We start from the raw sequence: 18,212 nt of genomic DNA, 5'->3' as shown, positions 1-18,212 counted from the left end.
CTTTAAATGTTATCTTTTTTTAATGTCAGTTCAGGTATCATTGTTGCTCAGTTCTGTAAACTCTATCAACATGAGCACTTCTCCCAATTGAAAAAAACAACAGGGAGTAAGCAAGAACATAAAATTATTTTTAGAAAATGCATTTTTAATTACTGAACTGCTTAATTATTGAGTACTACTGAAAATATCCTGTGAACCTCATCACTATGCAAATGTATTCCGTTTTGGAAACAATTAAATGATAATAAAGCATTCTTTTTTCTTTTACAACATATTACTGTAATGAAGCTGTTACCTCTCAGTGTGCATTTTAATGAGTTTTAAGTAACATTTTAATGAGCTCAACATTACCATAAACCCAAGGATTAGATAAAATTGAATTTACTGGGAAAAGGAAAGGGTTCATTAAGAGTTAATTATATAGTTTAAGAAGAAATATAATTCATTTTATGATGTCACTTCAACCATGAATCCAGCAGCAGATCTATACTTTATTAATAGTCATAGAAATGCCATTATTATATTGACATAAAAACATGGGTTTGCACACTACTGCTCAGGTTTCCAATGACAGTTTCTGCATTAAAATCCCTGGGTCAACTTTGTTCTTATCCAGCTCATTATTACATCTGAGGAGGAAAAATACCAAGCTTTGTACTACTGGTTTGTAATTCCACCTACTATTTTTATAAACATCGTGAACAGTGAAAGCAAAGTTTAATGGATTTACCATTGCCAGTAGGATCTGAAGCAGGTTCTGAATAAATGTCTTGGATTTATCATTTTATAAAAGGACTGGCGGAGATTTGAATGCAATCTGCCAGCTCTCCTGACATGCCCACTGTAGCAGTGATGAATGTCTGCAGTCCAGGCTCCTGGATGCCCAGGAATCACAGGTGAATTCCCACACAAAGCTCTACGCTGCCTGCATTGTAAATTCCAGTGTACATTTAGATGTTGTTCAGACCCTACACGATGTGGATTTAAAGTTGTCAGTGCTCAGTAAGTTCAGTTGCCCACTGAATTTACTGCTGTGTACCTGTTGGCATTTCTGTTAAGGCGTTTGAAGAAATGTGGAGGGTTGTAGCTCAGAGCCATGAGATGTTTGATTAGAAAAGGACAAAAAAGCAAATTTTAAAGTTTTAAGCAAGTATTATTTGTGCTGAATTAGTGTTCCCTGTTCATAGGACGGGTCTCTGACCTGCTATTTAAACAAACAACCAAACAACATGTATTTTGTTCATGTCCCAGCCTTTCAGTGGGGTGAGGGAAACCTTGAAAGAGGCTGAAAGCTTTCATGAGTTTTAGTAAAATGGACTTGACCTCCTAAACCCTACTGTTGTGGGGAAAGAGCACTCTGGCAAATGTCTGCTCGAGCAAGAAGAATCATGAACTGTGGCCAGCAGTTGGACCTGCTGGAGCTCTGTCACTCCTGCAGGAGCCAGAACCAAAGGTGTGCCCTGGGAGTGGCAATTCCGATCGCTGAGCTTCAACATGCTGAGGTGAACCTGCAGACTTAGATTAGAAGGATGACTCCTTACAGCAGAAGTCATTAGTGCCTTGGATTGGGTATGTACTCAAAAGGAAGGGCAAAGAAGAGCTGTGAAGCAGGGAATAAATTCTGCATATGACAGGAAGAAAGGAAAGTGCCACTGAAGGTGTGATTATGAGCCACATGGTACTGAACTTGAATTTGTTCAGCAGCAGAAGTGGGTTTTTCCCATGTCTTGTGTGTTGTTTCCAGTGGATCTGTCTGTTGCTAAGTAAGGAAGGAGGCCCTGGTGAACAGAAGTAAGTTGTAAAATCCAACATGTACCTTCTCTAGGCTGAACACTGTTTAGTGCCCCATGCTTTCTCCCCCAGAGGCTCACCTGCTTGTAGGAATGTGGCAGCACAGCCAGGCATGTGGAGTCCTTCAGAGAGAAACTGAAAATGTTCCACACCTACATCTGGAATTGTTCAGAAAAGGAGGAGCAGAGCTACAGAGGTCCTCCTCAAGGGAGGGTTTAATTCAATTTGCCTTAATTGAAGCTGCACAAGTGAACTACAGAATGTTTCCACTTCTCCTGGTCTCAGAGAAATCCCACGGCATGCACTGGTTATATGAGCTATTGTGTTTTATATATTCCTTATTCTAAATATAGGGAAGTACACTGCATAGCTTAACAACACATTTTCCTTGGTGGAAAATCTGCTTTAAGTAGTACTATTCTCTCCTGGGCACTTATTTCCTCCACTTGTAATAGCTTGTCATTCTCTCTGTTGCTTGTGAATCTGGGCTGTGAACCCAGAGTGATCTGGGTTAAAAATCCTCCAAACAGGAGATTTTTTTTATTTTTTTTTTTTCATGTAATTGGCACGGAAGAGAATATTTGTACTACTTGGCCTAAAATCTGTCCCAGGTGAATACTGTGGCAGGCTAAAAATTCCCTCCATCCAATCCTGTCGAGTCTAATAATCTAATCTGCCTCTTTCAATATTACTCTTTGTCTGTTGTATGGTGCTTCAATACTTTATCTTGTCAGTATAGCCTCTAGTTTTCCAGTGCAATCAAAGAATGACAGTATCTGTATAAATGTACACAAATTAACTCCTCTGTGGAAGCTGCAGGCACAGATACTCTGTGTCTAGTTAAGCTCTGCGCTAAGAAGGCAGAAAATGAATGACTTGAATGTGCTGGGAGGTTCCCGATTAAACCTGTCTCAGTGTTTAGTTATTAAATGTGCCTGAGCTGGGATAGAGGTTTTTGTTACACTAGTAGTTGGAAGGGAGGTAATGGGAAGAGGAAAGACTGTAAAAATGATTTTATACTCTAATTGTATATTAGGAAGACCTATCAGAGGTCTTTTGGATACTTCCAAGGAATGTGAGCCCTTCACCTAAAGGGCTGTTCCAGCTGTTGAGTAATGCAGATGTTAAAGGCTGTTTTACAGGCACATCTCAGATTGCTTCTTTGCTGTAATCTGGAGTAAACAGTTATTTGAGTTGTGCTCTTTGTCAGTTTTCTCTTATTTTAAATCCTTCAGCAGATCTGTAGTTACCGTGATTTTCTCTTCTACTGGACTGCCAGAGGAATATTCAGCACCAAGGGTTTAGAAGGATGTGTGGCGCGTGGGGGATTTATTTTATTCTTCTAGTTTCATTGTACTATTCATTTTTCTATTATGCAGAATTTGTTGTACATGGAATAGTGCTTTGGGAAAGTGTTATAAAAACTAGTTATAAAAACCCAAAGATTGTTTCACATTTACTGCAATTCAGAATATTATGCTGAATGTATGTATTTTCAACAGCATGTCTGGGAGTTGGTGTAACCACTCAGCTGAAGGTCATTTGGAGTCTCAGGCACAGTGTGACTGGAGGGTGGAGCTGGACACCCAGGTTCTGGTCTCCCTCTGGATGCTTAAGCTCCCCTTTCAAAATTGTTGCTTCAGGCTATTACGGTTGGTCTTTGCTCCTGCTTCTTTAATTTTTTTTTTCTTTTCTCCTGTATGATGCAGTGAATAATAATGAGGGCAGTGTGAACTCTTATATTCTTTTTCTCTTTTGAAAATAAGTGGGAGAGTTATATCTCATATTATAGAGAAGCCATTCCTTATGCTATTGGAATAGCTCATAACTTCAAGAGATTTCTGGCAAATTACGCTAGTTTCTTTTTTGTTTTGCACAAAATCTCAAATTTGGATCTTCATTTCCACATTTAGACCATAGAAAACCACTGTTTTATCTAGTTATCTGTGGTGGTAATCATAGAATTATAGAATCAGCCAGGTTGGAAAGGATCTCTTGAGATCATCAAGTCCAACCCTTGATCCAACCCTGCCGTGGTTACCAGACCATGGCACTGATGCCACATCCAGCCTTATCTTAAAAATCTCCACCACCTCCCTGGACAGCCCATTCCAATGCCTGATTACCCTCTCTGTAAAGAATTTCTTCCTGATATCCAACCTAAACCTCCCCTGGCACAGCTTAAGACTATGTTCTCTTGTCTTACTGATAGTTGCCTGGGAGAAGAGACCAACCCCCACCTGGCTACAACCTCCTGTCAGGGAGTTGGAGAGAGTGATGTTGACAGAACTCAAGTGACTTTGTCCTAAGAGCATTTTTAATACAGGTTCTGCATATCATATTGCTTCTTCTGTTCTTTAGAGCTCTGGAAACTTCATTATGCAAAATATTATGATGGCAAGTGACAGATAAATTATTTTGCATTGTTCAAAGTAATCCAGAAAAATTATCTAACATTTCTAATCAGTTGTTAAATTTGAAAGATTTTGAAATTCCTTTTTTGAAGGAAGAATCCCATGATGGAACTTTAAAGAAAACCCCAACACTGGAAGAAAAAAAAAAGTTTTTATTGTCCTCAGAGATGATGGAGTTGAAGCTTTAATGAACAGTGATGTCATTGGGCCATGCATCCTTTCCTTTTTATTTTATGGTATAGTATTAATGTCATATGAGATCATAAGCTGTAGAGGAATTTTAGGGGGTGGGGATTTGCTGTAGATTCTTGTAGAGAGGGTGCCAAATGTGGCTGGAGCAGTGAGCATACACATTTGGTGACTTGTGGCCTTCTACTGTCCCACCCCCTGTACACACAGTTCTTCCTTCCCTTGGCTCCTATTTTCCACGAGCTTCAAACGACTGGGATGTCTCACCAGACATGTTTTGCACGTTTCCAGTTTCCATTCTCTGCTCGCTGGGACAAATTCTACAAAAAAAGTGGAAGCAGTTGATCTTTTCAGAGGGTGGATGATAAAGGCCAGGTCTGTCAGGAAACACCACTGCTGAGCCTGTGTGTGGTGATGTGCCTGTCTCTGGGACAGAGGACATGAGGCCAGCCTGGGCTGTAGAGCAGGCCTGTTTAAATGGCACCTGGCAACCACCCCAGGATGGCCTATTGACATGAGGACAGTTTGCAGGATGGCAAGTGAGCTATTTGGGAAGCAGCAGACGGCTCCCACTGGTTCTGTGTGCCAGCTGTGGATGCATCTTATGCTCCTGCTTGTCTGATGAAGTGTGGCTGCACAGTCCCCTTACAGTGGAGTTTCAAAAGCTTGTTGAGAAATGTGCCTTGCCATGTCTGCTCAAATATCTTGTTTTCAATCCTGACATCTGAAGGGAGCAACAGAAAAGCCCTGACAAAAAAAAAAAAAAAATCCTGCTCACAAAACATAGAATAGACAACTTTTAGCTCATGATTAACAGAGAGAGACCGTGGTCAGGCATGGAGAGAGGGGGGATGGATGGAAGAGAATTCCTATGTTGGGCAACAGCCTATTTCGTTTGATGCTTTGCCTAATGTGGCTAAAGTATAGCAGTAATGTGGCAGTGACCCCCTGCCAAGATGGGAAAGCATCCCAGCTGTTGTGTATGTGCTGTGCGTGTGTACACAAGAAGTTTATTAGAGGCTATTCACACTTCAGTGGAGCTCTGAGATTGCAGTCTGTATTATATTGGCTAAATGAAGCATATAACATTCTGTATTTCTCATACAAGAAATATTCATTCATTTGTATTTGTTTTCATGATTCTCATCTGCTCTCATTCCTTTGTTTTACTGAGGGCACATGTATTTTTTTAGGTGTTTTGGCTGGGCTTGAACTGGAAGCCCAGGAGACTGAAGCAGCTGAAGCGGTTTTAGGAGAACCAACTTTAGTTTGAAGCAGAAAAAACTCATTTGCTCAGTGCTGTGTCAAACTCTCGGTTGCATTCGTTGGGTTGAGCATAGTGCTGCAATGCTACCTTTGTACTCACAACAGTAAACCTGCATGCTCATATACTGTGGTTTCTGAACTTCACTAATTAAATCTGCGCTTTCTGGGGAATCTCTCCACTGTGCACATAAACTCATAATGTGCAGTGCAGTTTCTTGTGTGCTCTTCTGAAGCACACGATGAAAAGCTCCCACCAGAATTTTGTTCGTATATCAGGAACATCTGAGGTTTTTTGGATGTTGTTGCTTCTGAAAATTGTTTATATAGTTCTAATTCCTGTAAGTGTCTGTTTGGTTGGTTGGTATGGAGGTTTTTTGTCTGTTTGTTTGTTTAGGTTTGTTCTTTGTCTTTTGTTGGTTTTTTTTTTTCTAATTTTGCTGTTTAGAACCTAAGAATGGCTGTACTGCAAGAGAGCAAAGGTTTATTCAGTCTCATCTATCATTGTGGAGGATTGCCTCTTTTACTAAACACAGTTCTCCCTACTGCATTTCTGGGAGAAAAGCATAGTTGATGGGATTCAAAGAGTCCTCTGATGCTGTTGGTGAAACTAGTCCCATATTCTTGCTGTAAAGAAGACATGCTGGCATAAGAGTGACGGTGAAAGGATACTGCTTTGGTTGTGATGTGGTGGCTTTCAAGCTGTGCTTGCTACAGCTCATATTCCCTTTAGCTGGGAAAAAATAAATGACTTGCCCATGATTTTCTGAATAGGTAGTCCATTAGGTGGGAAGAGCATGTAGAAGCTAACTTCAGATTTGAGTTAAACTGCCCAATGTCTGATGCTTGTTAAATGTGAAGATTTATAACAGGCCATGCACATTTTTCTAAGTTCGTTGTCTGCAATTGTGGTATCAGTTCTTTTAGAAAGTCTCTGGACTTTTAAGCAAGTGGTCAGGCTTTTAGTTTCAATGAAATAAAACTCCTAGTAATGTGTCTCTTGCTAACGTGAGCAATCTGTGCAGTGCATTCATCAAGAGTGATTATGCTTCAAGAATAAGAGAAAAAAAATCTTCTCTGTATCCTAGAGAAAATTTTTCAACGTATTACGTTGTATAGCTTTAGATTTCTGAGATTACTTAAATGTGGTCTTCAGGATATTTGCATTCATAAAGAACACTTGGTTATGCTTATTGCTTCCCTTTGCCTTTCTTGACTGTCAAAACACGGTGATGCCTTTGAAGATTTATAGCAGATGGGTAATGAGATTGCTGACTGTTAACTGCAGCATTCAGAATTTGTTGGTGGGAGTTTGAAAAAAGAGAAGGTTATTGGGAATTCATTGCAATGAAGACAGGTGATAGAACTTTGTTTTCAATCAGGAAGCTTAAACATAAATATATTATGTTCTAAATTAGAAAAATCTCCACTCTTCCTGCTATCTAGTAGTCAAAATCTCTCAGGAAAAAAAATATTACAGAGATGTCAGATTGCATTCAAGTGATCACAATGAATCACAAGAAAGGCAAGGACATTGCACAATTTTTCAGTGTATTCAGGCTGTATTGCATATGCTTAATTCAGCACAAATAGCAGCCTTGAAAAAATCAGAAAGAAATCATAAGCTAATGTCTGCAACAACTATCACCTGTGAAATTGTGTAAAAGGGAAAATAGGTCGGCAGTGCCCTTAACTGGGTTAACTGCTGAAGAGAGATTTCAAAGTCTGACTCCTGCAGCGTGTGCTGTAAATCAGAAAGGAAAAAGTCTGCCTTCTTTCCTGACCCTTATACAGTCAGTTAGTTGGGGTACACCTCAGACTGAAATTGAGACATTAATGTTCATCATAAAGTCCAAATTCTTTCTATGTGTGTATCGGTATGTATGAGCGGTTAGACATTTCAGAGGATGTGTCAGAATGGAGTGTTTTTTCCACATTTTTGTATTTGCTGAGGCCTGAGAATAAAAAGCAAGCTATCTTTAACTTGACTATGAAGTTACTAAGTTCAGAAGCACATGAAATACTGAGTGAGAAAAATGGATGAAGCCAAAGAAAGTTGCTGAATTGGCAAGGAAGAAGATTCTCCTTTTGTTTCTTGATGCAGGAATCTCTCTCTGTGCTGCTCACTTCGTCACTTTGATTTCTAGGTACCCTACTAATCAAACGTTGTTGAAGCTACTAGACTTTTGAAAATATCTTAATGCCTCTGAAAATGGATCTCGTGGGTATAGGGCCTGATTTTAAGGTAAAGTCTGAACATTTTGAGTCCTAGTAAATTAGCTGGTGTTCGTGTCTGCTAGGCAATATCAGTATCAGGAGATAAGTGGAAAAAGAACAGAAGGAAAAAGTGTATAATTTTTTATAATCCTTTTTTTTTTGGTCTGTTTTAAAGGTAACAGCTTTTTCCAGGCTGTGCACGTGCAAAAGGAGCTCAAGAACTCCCTGACAGTCTTGCCTAGGACTATTGTCTAGACTGTGATTGGTTTTTTTGTTTTTGTTTTTTTTTTTTGGTTTTCCTTACAAAAATGTGACATAGGCAGTTGCCGACAGAAAGAGGTGGGGCAGCAGCGTCTTCAAACAAAGTGTATTATTATCCTTCACAGGGAGAGTTGTCTGTGACCCCTGGATTTTTTTCTGTCACCCCATTTCAGCAGGTAGTGCTGGCTTGCTCAGGGGCCATTTCAGTAGATCATACACATTAGTCAAGTTCCAAAATACCCCCTTGCACCATATGCTACCTAAAGTATAATAATCCTTTAATCTGACCACTGCATGACATCTGGGCACTTATTTGACATAATAATTCATGTCAATTGTTCCTATCATTGTGTATCAGAGGAGGGAAGTGCCAAAGCAGTGGTGGAGAGATGAGGATTTAGGAAAGCGCCTGCTGGGGAGTGCCTTGGATCAGGGGAGACCTACCTGTGTGTGGCGGGTACCAAACTGTCACGGATGTGTCTGCATAAAGTCTTTATATAAGAATAAAATGATCCTGAGATAAGCACAAAACAGAATAGAAAGGGGAATACAGACTACCAGGACCTAAGTTACAGCAACCTATTAATATTTACTCGATATCTCTTTATACCCTCTAGTCAGCACAACAGATGTAGCTGCATTTTAAGACATTATCATTCATTGAGAAAGGCAAAAAAGATACTCCTTCCCTCCCTCCTGTCCCTGATAATCTCAGATGTTCACCGTGCACGCCGGGGGGAGGAGGTGGAGAGATGAGCGCTGGTGGGAGAAGAATGCAATTATCCCAAAGCCTCCTGACGGGCATCCACTTCTTCCTTCCAGCTTAGCTGCTCTGACCACAGGCTGGGGGCTCGTGGGACATGGACCAGATTGAAAAAGTGGAAGCAGACAGATGGTTATTTGTAATCATCATGTAAATGTAAATCCTGTAAAAATGTTTTCTTACTAAGGGCCTGGAAGCTGGAAAGCAGGATTAAGGCATGGATATCTAGCCTAGAATAATTTTGACCCGGCCACCTTCCCTCCTACCCCATAAACATCGTGGCTTTATCTCCACTTCCTTTAAACAAATTGCTGGAGCCTCGGCCGAGGAAATTAATTCGGTTTCCGTGTAATTCCCTGAGTTTATGAGCATCAGTTTGACCGAGGCCTGGATTTGGGCCTAAGCTGGCAGGTGCTGGTGAGCAGTTGCCTTGGTAGCAGGGGCTCCTTTTCAGTCCTTTCCCCCTCCCTCCCTGGCCCCGGCAGGTGCGTGCCCTGCGCGTGTTTATCTCGGCGCTGCCGTTGCTGGATGTTCTCCCTTTCCCTGGTTACGCTCCTGGGTACCTGGAAATGGCCGTGCAGGGCTTTGCATGCCGTGAAGACCAACGTGACTGCTCACAGACATCTATCTTGTTTGAGCAGCATCAGCTTTCCAGGCTACAAAGGGACCGATCAAAGTTTAATTAACTCTTGTCCGCAGCACCACTGTGGGCTGTGTGTATGTGTTAGCTGTCCTTCCCAGCGCTCCAGTTCCCTTGGTGCCTTTCCACACAGCAAGGCTTAGCCATCCAGAAGCTTTTGCCCTTCCAAGGCTTTGCCTTTTTAGGTGTGAGGGTGTTTGAGCTGCAGCTGGGCTGGAGGAGAGGAGCATCTCCCCTCCGTGTCGCTGTCTCAGCCGTGGTAGCCCCTGGGGTCCAGCCCTTCAAAGGGAACCGGCTGTGCTGCGGTGCCAGAGTTGGTAGGGTGGGGTGCCAGACATCCTTCTCTTTGTCACCCCTCGGTAAATCATAAAATACCAGAAAGGTTTGGGTTGGAAGTGACCTGAAAGATCATCTTGTCTCAATGCCCCTCCTGTGAACAGGGACACCTTCCCCTAGTTACTCAGAGCTCCATCCAGCCTGGCTTTGAACACTTCCACTGACTGGGCATCCACAGCATCTCTGGGGAACTGTTCCAGTGCCTCAACACCCTCACAGTAAAGAACGCAGGGAAACATCCACACAAGCACAAAGGGAGCTACGTAATTTATGATAAAATTGGAATAAAGCAAAATAAGAACACAGGATGAGGAAGAGGAGGCTGGTGGCAACATTTTTCCCACCTGTGTTGAATTTTTACAACATTAGTATCTGTGCCCTGCCAAAAGGGCCCTGAGGAGGGTTGGCTCCTCAAGTGAACAAAAGCTTCGTTGCCGGTGTGTGGAAAGGGTGATCTGCTCAGGCACACCAATAGTTATCTGGAAGTGTCGTGGTTTTGCCCATCAGCCCATCCCTGGGGCTGAGGATGGTTTTGTCCAGGTGATTTCCGGACAAAAAAACCAATCAAAAAGTTCAGTGACGCCTTTGCTAATTACATCTTTAAGAAAACGGAAGAGAAGGTTGTTGCGCAGTTGAAATTAGGAACAGCAGCCATGTAGGAGAAACGCGGTGGGCCCGAGGAGGGCCAAGGCCCCCTCCTCCCGGCTTGGGCCGGGGGCGGGGGCAGGTGCAGCACTGAAGCCTCCCTTCTCTCTTGTGAGAGAGTGAAGAAAAAAAAAGGTTTAAAAGACGAACTGCTTAGACGAGAAACCGCTGCAGAAGAATTCCAGCCATGAGATAACAGGATTTTTCAAGGTCGAAGCTGGCAGCACAGGAAAGAGAAGAAAAGTTCGAAGGGGGGAAAACTGCTTTTTCTCCTTTTCGCTCTCCCTCTCTTCAGCAGGGTAAAGACTGAAAAATAAAATCCCTGCCACCTGTAGAAGTTTGTTGGGGTGAAGAGACCCCCCATGCGGCTCACAGAGGAGCTTGTGGATGCACCAGATTGAAAAAGTGGAAGCAGACAGATGGTTATTTGTAATCATCATGTAAATGTAAATCCTGTAAAAATGTTTTCTTACTAAGGGCCTGGAAGCTGGAAAGCAGGATTAAGGCATGGATATCTAGCCTAGAATAATTTTGACCCGGCCACCTTCCCTCCTACCCCATAAACATCGTGGCTTTATCTCCACTTCCTTTAAACAAATTGCTGGAGCCTCGGCCGAGGAAATTAATTCGGTTTCCGTGTAATTCCCTGAGTTTATGAGCATCAGTTTGACCGAGGCCTGGATTTGGGCCTAAGCTGGCAGGTGCTGGTGAGCAGTTGCCTTGGTAGCAGGGGCTCCTTTTCAGTCCTTTCCCCTCCTCCTGGCCCCGGCAGGTGCGTGCCCTGCGGCGTGTTTATCTCGGCGCTGCCGTTGCTGGATGTTCTCCCTTTCCCTGGTTACGCTCCTGGGTACCTGGAAATGGCCGTGCAGGGCTTTGCATGCCGTGAAGACCAACGTGACTGCTCACAGACATCTATCTTGTTTGAGCAGCATCAGCTTTCCAGGCTACAAAGGGACCGATCAAAGTTTAATTAACTCTTGTCCGCAGCACCACTGTGGGCTGTGTGTACGTGTTAGCTGTCCTTCCCAGCGCTCCAGTCCCTTGGTGCTTTTCCACACAGCAAGGCTTAGCCATCCAGAAGCTTTTGCCCTTCCAAGGCCTTGCCTTTTTAGGTGTGAGGGTGTTTGAGCTGTAGCTGGGCTGGAGGAGAGGAGCATCTCCCCTCAGTGTCGCTGTCTCAGCCGTGGTAGCCCCTGGGGTCCCGCCCTTCAAAGGGAACCGGCTGTGCTGCAGTGTCAGAGTTGGTAGGGTGGGGTGCCAGACATCCTTCTCTTTGTCACCCCTCGGTAAATCATAGAATACCAGAAAGGTTTGGCTTGGAAGTGACCTGAAAGATCATCTTGTCTCAATGCTCCTCCTGTGAACAGGGACACCTTCCCCTAGTTACTCAGAGCTCCATCCAACCTGGCTTTGAACACCCCCAGGGACTGGGCATCCACAGCCTCTCTGGGGAACTGTTCTAGTGCCTCAACACCCTCACAGTAAAGAACGCAGGGAAACACCCACACAAGCACAAAGGGAGCTACGTAATTTATGATAAAATTGGAATAAAGCAAAATAAGAACACAGGATGAGGAAGAGGAGGCTGGTGGCAACATTTTTCCCGCCTGTGTTGAATTTTTACAACATTAGTATCTGTGCCCTGCCGAAAGGGCCCTGAGGAGGACTGGCTCCTCAAGTGAACAAAAGCTTTGTTGCCGGTGTGTGGAAAGGGTGATCTGCTCAGGCACACCAATAGTTATCTGGAAGTGTCGTGGTTTTGCCCATCAGCCCATCCCTGGGGCTGAGGATGGTTTTGTCCAGGTGATTTCCGGACAAAAAAACCAATCAAAAAGTTCAGTGACGCCTTTGCTAATTACATCTTTAAGAAAACGGAAGAGAAGGTTGTTGCGCAGTTGAAATTAGGAACAGCAGCCATGTAGGAGAAAGCGGTGGGCCCGAGGAGGGCCAAGGCCTCCTCCTCCCGGCTTGGGCCGGGGCGGGGCAGGTGCAGCACTGAAGCCTCCCTTCTCTCTTGTGAGAGTGAAGAAAAAAAGGTTTAAAAGACGAACTGCTTAGACGAGAAACCGCTGCAGAAGAATTCCAGCCATGAGATAACAGGATTTTCAAGGTCGAAGCTGGCAGCACAGGAAAGAGAAGAAAAGTTCGAAGGGGAAGAACTGCTTTTCTCCTTTTTCGCTCTCCCTCTCTTCAGCAGGGTAAAGACTGAAAAATAAAATCCCTGCCACCTGTAGAAGTTTGTTGGGGTGAAGAGACCCCCCATGCGGCTCACAGAGGAGCTTGTGGATGCACCAGAGATTTGTGACTTTAACAGAGAAAGCCTTATGCTGGAATAAAAGCGGCTCAGATGAGGCAGAGTCCTGTTAAAGACTTTGTAACCCTCGAAGGGATCGATGCTTATGCTGGAGCGAGACGGCTCAGATAAGCTTGGGATCTCAGTGAGAGATCCATGCTGCTGCTGTTGAAGATTTATGACCCTGACGGGTATTAGAACCTACGCTGGAACACAAAACGGTTCAGGTAGGGATGTTGGGATCCATGTGTGGGATCCGTGCTGCTGGTGCTAGAGAGAACCTACGCTGGAGCAGAAAATGGCTCAGGTGGGATATTGGGATCCAAGTAAGGGATCCAGACTAGACCCATGCCGAGAAGTCAATCAAGGACTGTTCTCCCATGGGGAGGGACCTCCATAGGGAAACAGGGGTGAACTCTTAAACCATTATCCCCTGTAACCCTGTGGAAGAAGATCCATAGTAAGCAAGTGTCCCCTTGCAAGCCTATGGAAGGAAACCCTTCAGGACCTGGGTAACCCTCAACCTTTGGTTTTAACCCAGGAGGGGGGTAAGCCCAACCCTGGAGGCCGACATAAAAGAGAGAGAGAGATAAAGAAGTTCCAACTGCGACGAAAGTGCTACAGAGTTACTGGAGAGAGAGAGAGCTGGAATTCTGAGAACAGAAAAAGACTGCTTCTCCTCCTTGGACTAATATAAAGAGAGGTGGGGGGAGAAGTATCTTTTGTAAATACATAATACCTTTTACTTAAGTAGAATTATTGTAGATATAATTCTTTAGTTTTAGTTTGTTAATAATAAATACTCATACCTTTTTTAATTCAGTCTCTTTTTGTCTGCATAAACCTTCTCTCAACTAATAGTAATTGTATGTGGGGGTATAAAAGTAAATTGAGCCAGGGCAAAACCACGACAGGAAGTACCCAGCAATTGTGGATAATTGGCTGAGGAATATTCTGCAGCTCTCAATCACTTTTCTGTTTTCACAGATGATTGTACCATTAGATATGGTGAATGCACTAAGCTGTGCTGCAACTTTTCCATTTACTGTGCTAATATGTGTGAACTCAACTTCCAGTCGATGCTCCTTTCTTCTGTGGCTTCCTGTGCCACTGGAGGGGGACAGCCAAGCTCACCAGCTCACACTCTGCCCCCTTTTCCCTGCTCCCCCTCTCTCGGGGTGATGTTTGCATGGTCTGGATTGGCTGGGCTGATCAGATTAATGTCTGTGCTTTTCCATTGTTAGATTGCTTTAAAAGCACTGAATCACAGGAATGGCAGCCTGTGCCCTCTGCTCTTTACCTTGTTTTTCTCTCTGCTTTTATTTTTTTTTCCCTTTCTTTACCTGTTTTTTTCTATTCATGCTCCCTAAACTTAGTGTTCCCTCTCTTCCTCTTCGAGTTGCTTTCTTGCTTGAATTTATATTCCACACATTTTTCTCTTATCTTTATCTTTCTGTCACAGCTTTATTTTTTTCCCCATTTCTTTTTTCTCCAACCGTTTTTTGTTTTTCTCCAAATCACACAATGTTTTAGATGGAAATGACAAGTTATATCCATTCAACACTCGCACATGTGCTGAGGTACAGAGCAAGATTAAGCAAAGCCTTTAGCATCAATTTTGTCTTCCATTCAAGCCAGTTTTGCAGTGAGACTTTGGATAAAGGAATGTGATAAAATCAAATCACCTCTTAGCCTCATATTCTGAAGCTGATTGGAACCTTACACAGTTGCAGGGATGATTCAGAGAAAGTTAATGTAATTTACTGTGTATCACTCCAAGAAACTGTATTTGTCAGGTTCATATAGCAGAGTGAAATGTTCAAGGAAAATGCTGCCCTTAATATTGCTGCCAGGAGTTAGGAGTCAGGAATACAAAGCCATTATGTGGTGGGATCTGCTGATTTTCTGGGGATTTTCCACTAACAGATTTGCACTGAAGTTCTGTAATTGCGAACAGAATCAAGCCAATAAAAATAATGATTTTGTGTGTAACGGAGGAAGTTGATTTTTATCCATTTGCCAGTTATATGAAAGCAGGTTTAGCATTGTCTAGAAGTATTTTTTTCTTCTTGTGTATCATAGGAAACAGAGAGATACATGAATATGCTTCCTAAAAACCGCAATTTTATAAGGCTTTTTTTGGGGTTCTTGCCCTGAAATTGCCACGGCATTTGCTTCCTTGGCTTTGCAAAATATTGTACTGCCAAATAGTCAGCAGCCCATGATCTTCATCATAATGTTTCTGTGCAGTACATTGCATAAGTTATTTCTTCCATTTGAAGTTCTAAAAATTCCATTTCTGTCAAGTCGATTATTGCAAATCAGAAGTGTACAAGTGATTTGTATTAATCAGAAATATTTTGAGGTTATTTTTTGTTCTCTGCTGGAGAAAAATTATCAATTGGGTATGTCACCTGAGAAGACTTCAGGTCCTTACCAGTCCTTGCATTTTTGCCAGCTCCATCCTGTCACTTTTGTTTTATACTTTGAGAGCGAAACCTAGATAGTCACTCTTTTTGTGTGTGTGTGTTAGAAAAGGAATTAACTTCCAATTAATTCCCTCCTTCCTCTGGGATCTACCTGTGTATCCCAAAATGGGGAACTATAAAAGTTACCTTTTATGTCGTTCTGAATGCCACATATGTACAGCCCACTCCCCTCAGCCTGTTCAGAAACCAATTCTTATATGTATTAATCATATTTTTCCTCTGGCTTATTACAGAACAGAAAAATATTCCGTTCCAAATGTTAAAATGGGGCACATTTTATTAACATTGAAAGCAGTAAATTATCTCTGCTTATGAAATGAGACTGAGCAATTTCTGCTGAACTCTTCCTGACTTGCCCCTTCACTAGGATACAGTGTTTTCTAATTTCTCAGAGGGCCCTGGTTCCATTAAGGGCGAGAACTGTTTTAAAGCTCTAATGAAAGCCATACGAAGCTGAAATTCAAGGAGGGGCAATGCCCTAAATTCTATTTCAGTAGCTCATCTAGAGCTATTTTCAGTTTTATGTTTATAAGAATGTCAATTAACCTAGAGACTAGGACACACATGGAAGAATAACGAAGTGGATATCATTTTAACACACTGAAGCCAGCTAGTTGGACCTAATTCTTTATAGAAGCTTGATTTACATAACAAGTTGGCCTGTGATGCCTAATTTAGTTCCCAAACAGCTTGGTGATTTAAATGCCCTTTGTTTTCTATGTCATGGGACAGCACTGGTGGAAGTTGCAGAAATATTAGAACTAAATATATAGGAGGAAGAAATAAATGTGCTGGAAGCACAGTACTAACAGCTTGATTTCTCTGACACCTTGCAGAACTGGTGATCACTTCAGCATGTATTTAGTGATAACAATAATAACAGGAATAACAACAACAACATCCTGAATCAAGGTGTAACTCTGCAATTCAGTGTCAGTTCTGTCCCTTTTTTGCCTAGCTTACCCAGGCAAGGCAGATATTCAGCACATTGTTGTCTGTTTTGAAAACAACTCAACATCCAACCTGCAATGCTACTTTTGCAACGACAGAAAGTGACCCTGTCAAGCTTAAAAAGAGTAATGGGTGCTACAGGTCTTTCTAATTTAAATTCAGAGCAGTGTTCTTATCTGGAGAAAAAAGCAAGGGGAAAAAAAGCCATGTGTGTTGAAATCTGCCTCTACTGGACAAAAGGACCCACCCCACCAGCTTCTTTTATGAGATCTTTTATAGTCAATGTAAGATGCACACTCATCACCTAATAATGGTTCAGACTTGTTTGTTTATTATGTGTTTCTACATGGTTTTTTTTCCCCCTGCTTATAATGTCATCACTTCTCTTAATTTTTTTCCTTCTTTCCCTCATTTGTTGCATTAGTGCTACGGGATGACTTCCGCCAAAACCCTACAGACGTTGTGGTGGCAGCTGGGGAGCCTGCCATACTGGAGTGCCAGCCACCTCGAGGACACCCCGAGCCTACCATCTACTGGAAGAAAGATAAAGTCCGTATCGATGACCGGGAGGAGCGAATCAGTGTGAGTACAACTCGCTGGTTGTTTGCCTACAGACACAGGGCCCGCAGCCGAGTGCAGCAGAACTTTGTGGTTTTATAGCCTTTCCCACAGAGGCTTTCAGCAGGTTGCCTCTCCAAGCTTTCCCAAATGAGGGCAGAAGATTGTTAATTGCTTATGGTTTAGCTCTCTATCCTTCTCTGAGGGCTGGTTTGTATGTCCAGTGTAATGGAGATCCATTCAGCTGTAGGTTTGGTCATGTAAGGTGCTCGGTTTGATGGGAGACTCAGTGGATGTCTTTGAGACATTTGGCCTTATCTTTTCTACATCTCAGTTCACCAAACTGACAAAATCAGACTTTATATCAGAAAGATGTTTTATAGGTAAATTCAGTCATGTCTCTGAGGTAAATAGATACTCCATGGGAAAAAAACCCAACAGCTTAGGATGATATTGGTAATACTGTATTTGGTGTAGTAATTTGGACATGAATTCTATATGAAGGCTGAAGTCTTACCCTAAAGAATTATGACTCCTGAATAGGAATGCATGTTGACTAATTGAGTAACATCAGCTGAATTCAGTGACTGTTCATTTCTTGTACTAAATGAAAAAGGATCCAGCAAAAATACCTAACTTATCAAGTGATTATAAATAAACCATGGTATGTGCAAGCAACTGTGATAAATTAAGGGTGTGAAGACATCTCATTCCTAATTTTTAAATGCTTAGCTTTTCACCATTAATATTCCTTCAGCAAAGTTTTATGTTGTATGTAATGAGTCAGTGCTGATCTTATTCAACATGGAAGTACTATCAGGAAGATTGTTCATGGCTTTGGATGACATTTTGATTTTGAGCCAAACAGTCTAAGCTGTTGCTATTTGTGGACCAGGGTCTCTCTTCTAGGGTCTACACAAGAGCTAAAGAAGGAAGAGTTGCAGGGTTACGATTCCCTGACCCTCAAGTTTCTTTGGCTATATTCCTAGATTGTTCTGAAGCACCCCATTGTCTAACCTTTGACACTGTCTGTGCCTTCACAAGCTGCAAATTTTTACTTTATTTCTTTCAACTATCCTGCTCTTTCCCTCTACAAGCACCCTTTGTAGCCATAAAAATGTTAAGTCTTACAGGATTCAGGTGAATTCTCAGTTTGGGCCAGATTAAGTCTGTTTGCCTCAACAAAGAAAGAAAATCTGTCTTAATCAGTGATCAAGGAAACTGTTAAGAAACCGGTAAAATGAACTAAATAAAACTAAGTCCAATTACCTTTTTCTTCTGAGAGATGTCAAGAGTGCTTTACATATCATCATGCAAGAAATACAAGCTCTTTGTGCTGCCAAGACGCAGCAAGAAATATAAACTTTGAAACGTAAAGAATCTAATGAAAACCAAAGGAAAA

At 42.3% G+C, this 18,212-nt stretch overlaps 1 protein-coding gene across 15 annotated transcripts in view; it reads left to right on the top strand.

Annotated features, from left to right (window-relative positions):
- The window catches only part of ROBO2 (roundabout guidance receptor 2), a 1,049,785-nt gene that overhangs the window by 875,150 nt on the left and 156,423 nt on the right, over nucleotides 1–18,212 (top strand). For 14 of the 15 annotated variants that reach the window (XM_050333786.1, XM_050333782.1, XM_050333787.1 and 11 more), the window contains one exon: nucleotides 16,677–16,834. In XM_050333786.1, coding sequence (XP_050189743.1) covers nucleotides 16,677–16,834 — 158 coding nt within the window. Of the gene's footprint in view, nucleotides 1–12,727; nucleotides 13,516–16,676; nucleotides 16,835–18,212 lie in introns of those variants that run through there. The other variant, XM_050333788.1, reaches the window with a different exon arrangement.

This window comes from Myiozetetes cayanensis, unplaced genomic scaffold (genome assembly GCF_022539395.1).
Source record: "Myiozetetes cayanensis isolate MyiCay16 unplaced genomic scaffold, myiCay2020 scf5-8, whole genome shotgun sequence".
Classification (NCBI taxonomy): Eukaryota; Metazoa; Chordata; class Aves; order Passeriformes; family Tyrannidae; genus Myiozetetes; species Myiozetetes cayanensis.
This window is presented reverse-complemented; position numbering and strand designations above follow the sequence as displayed.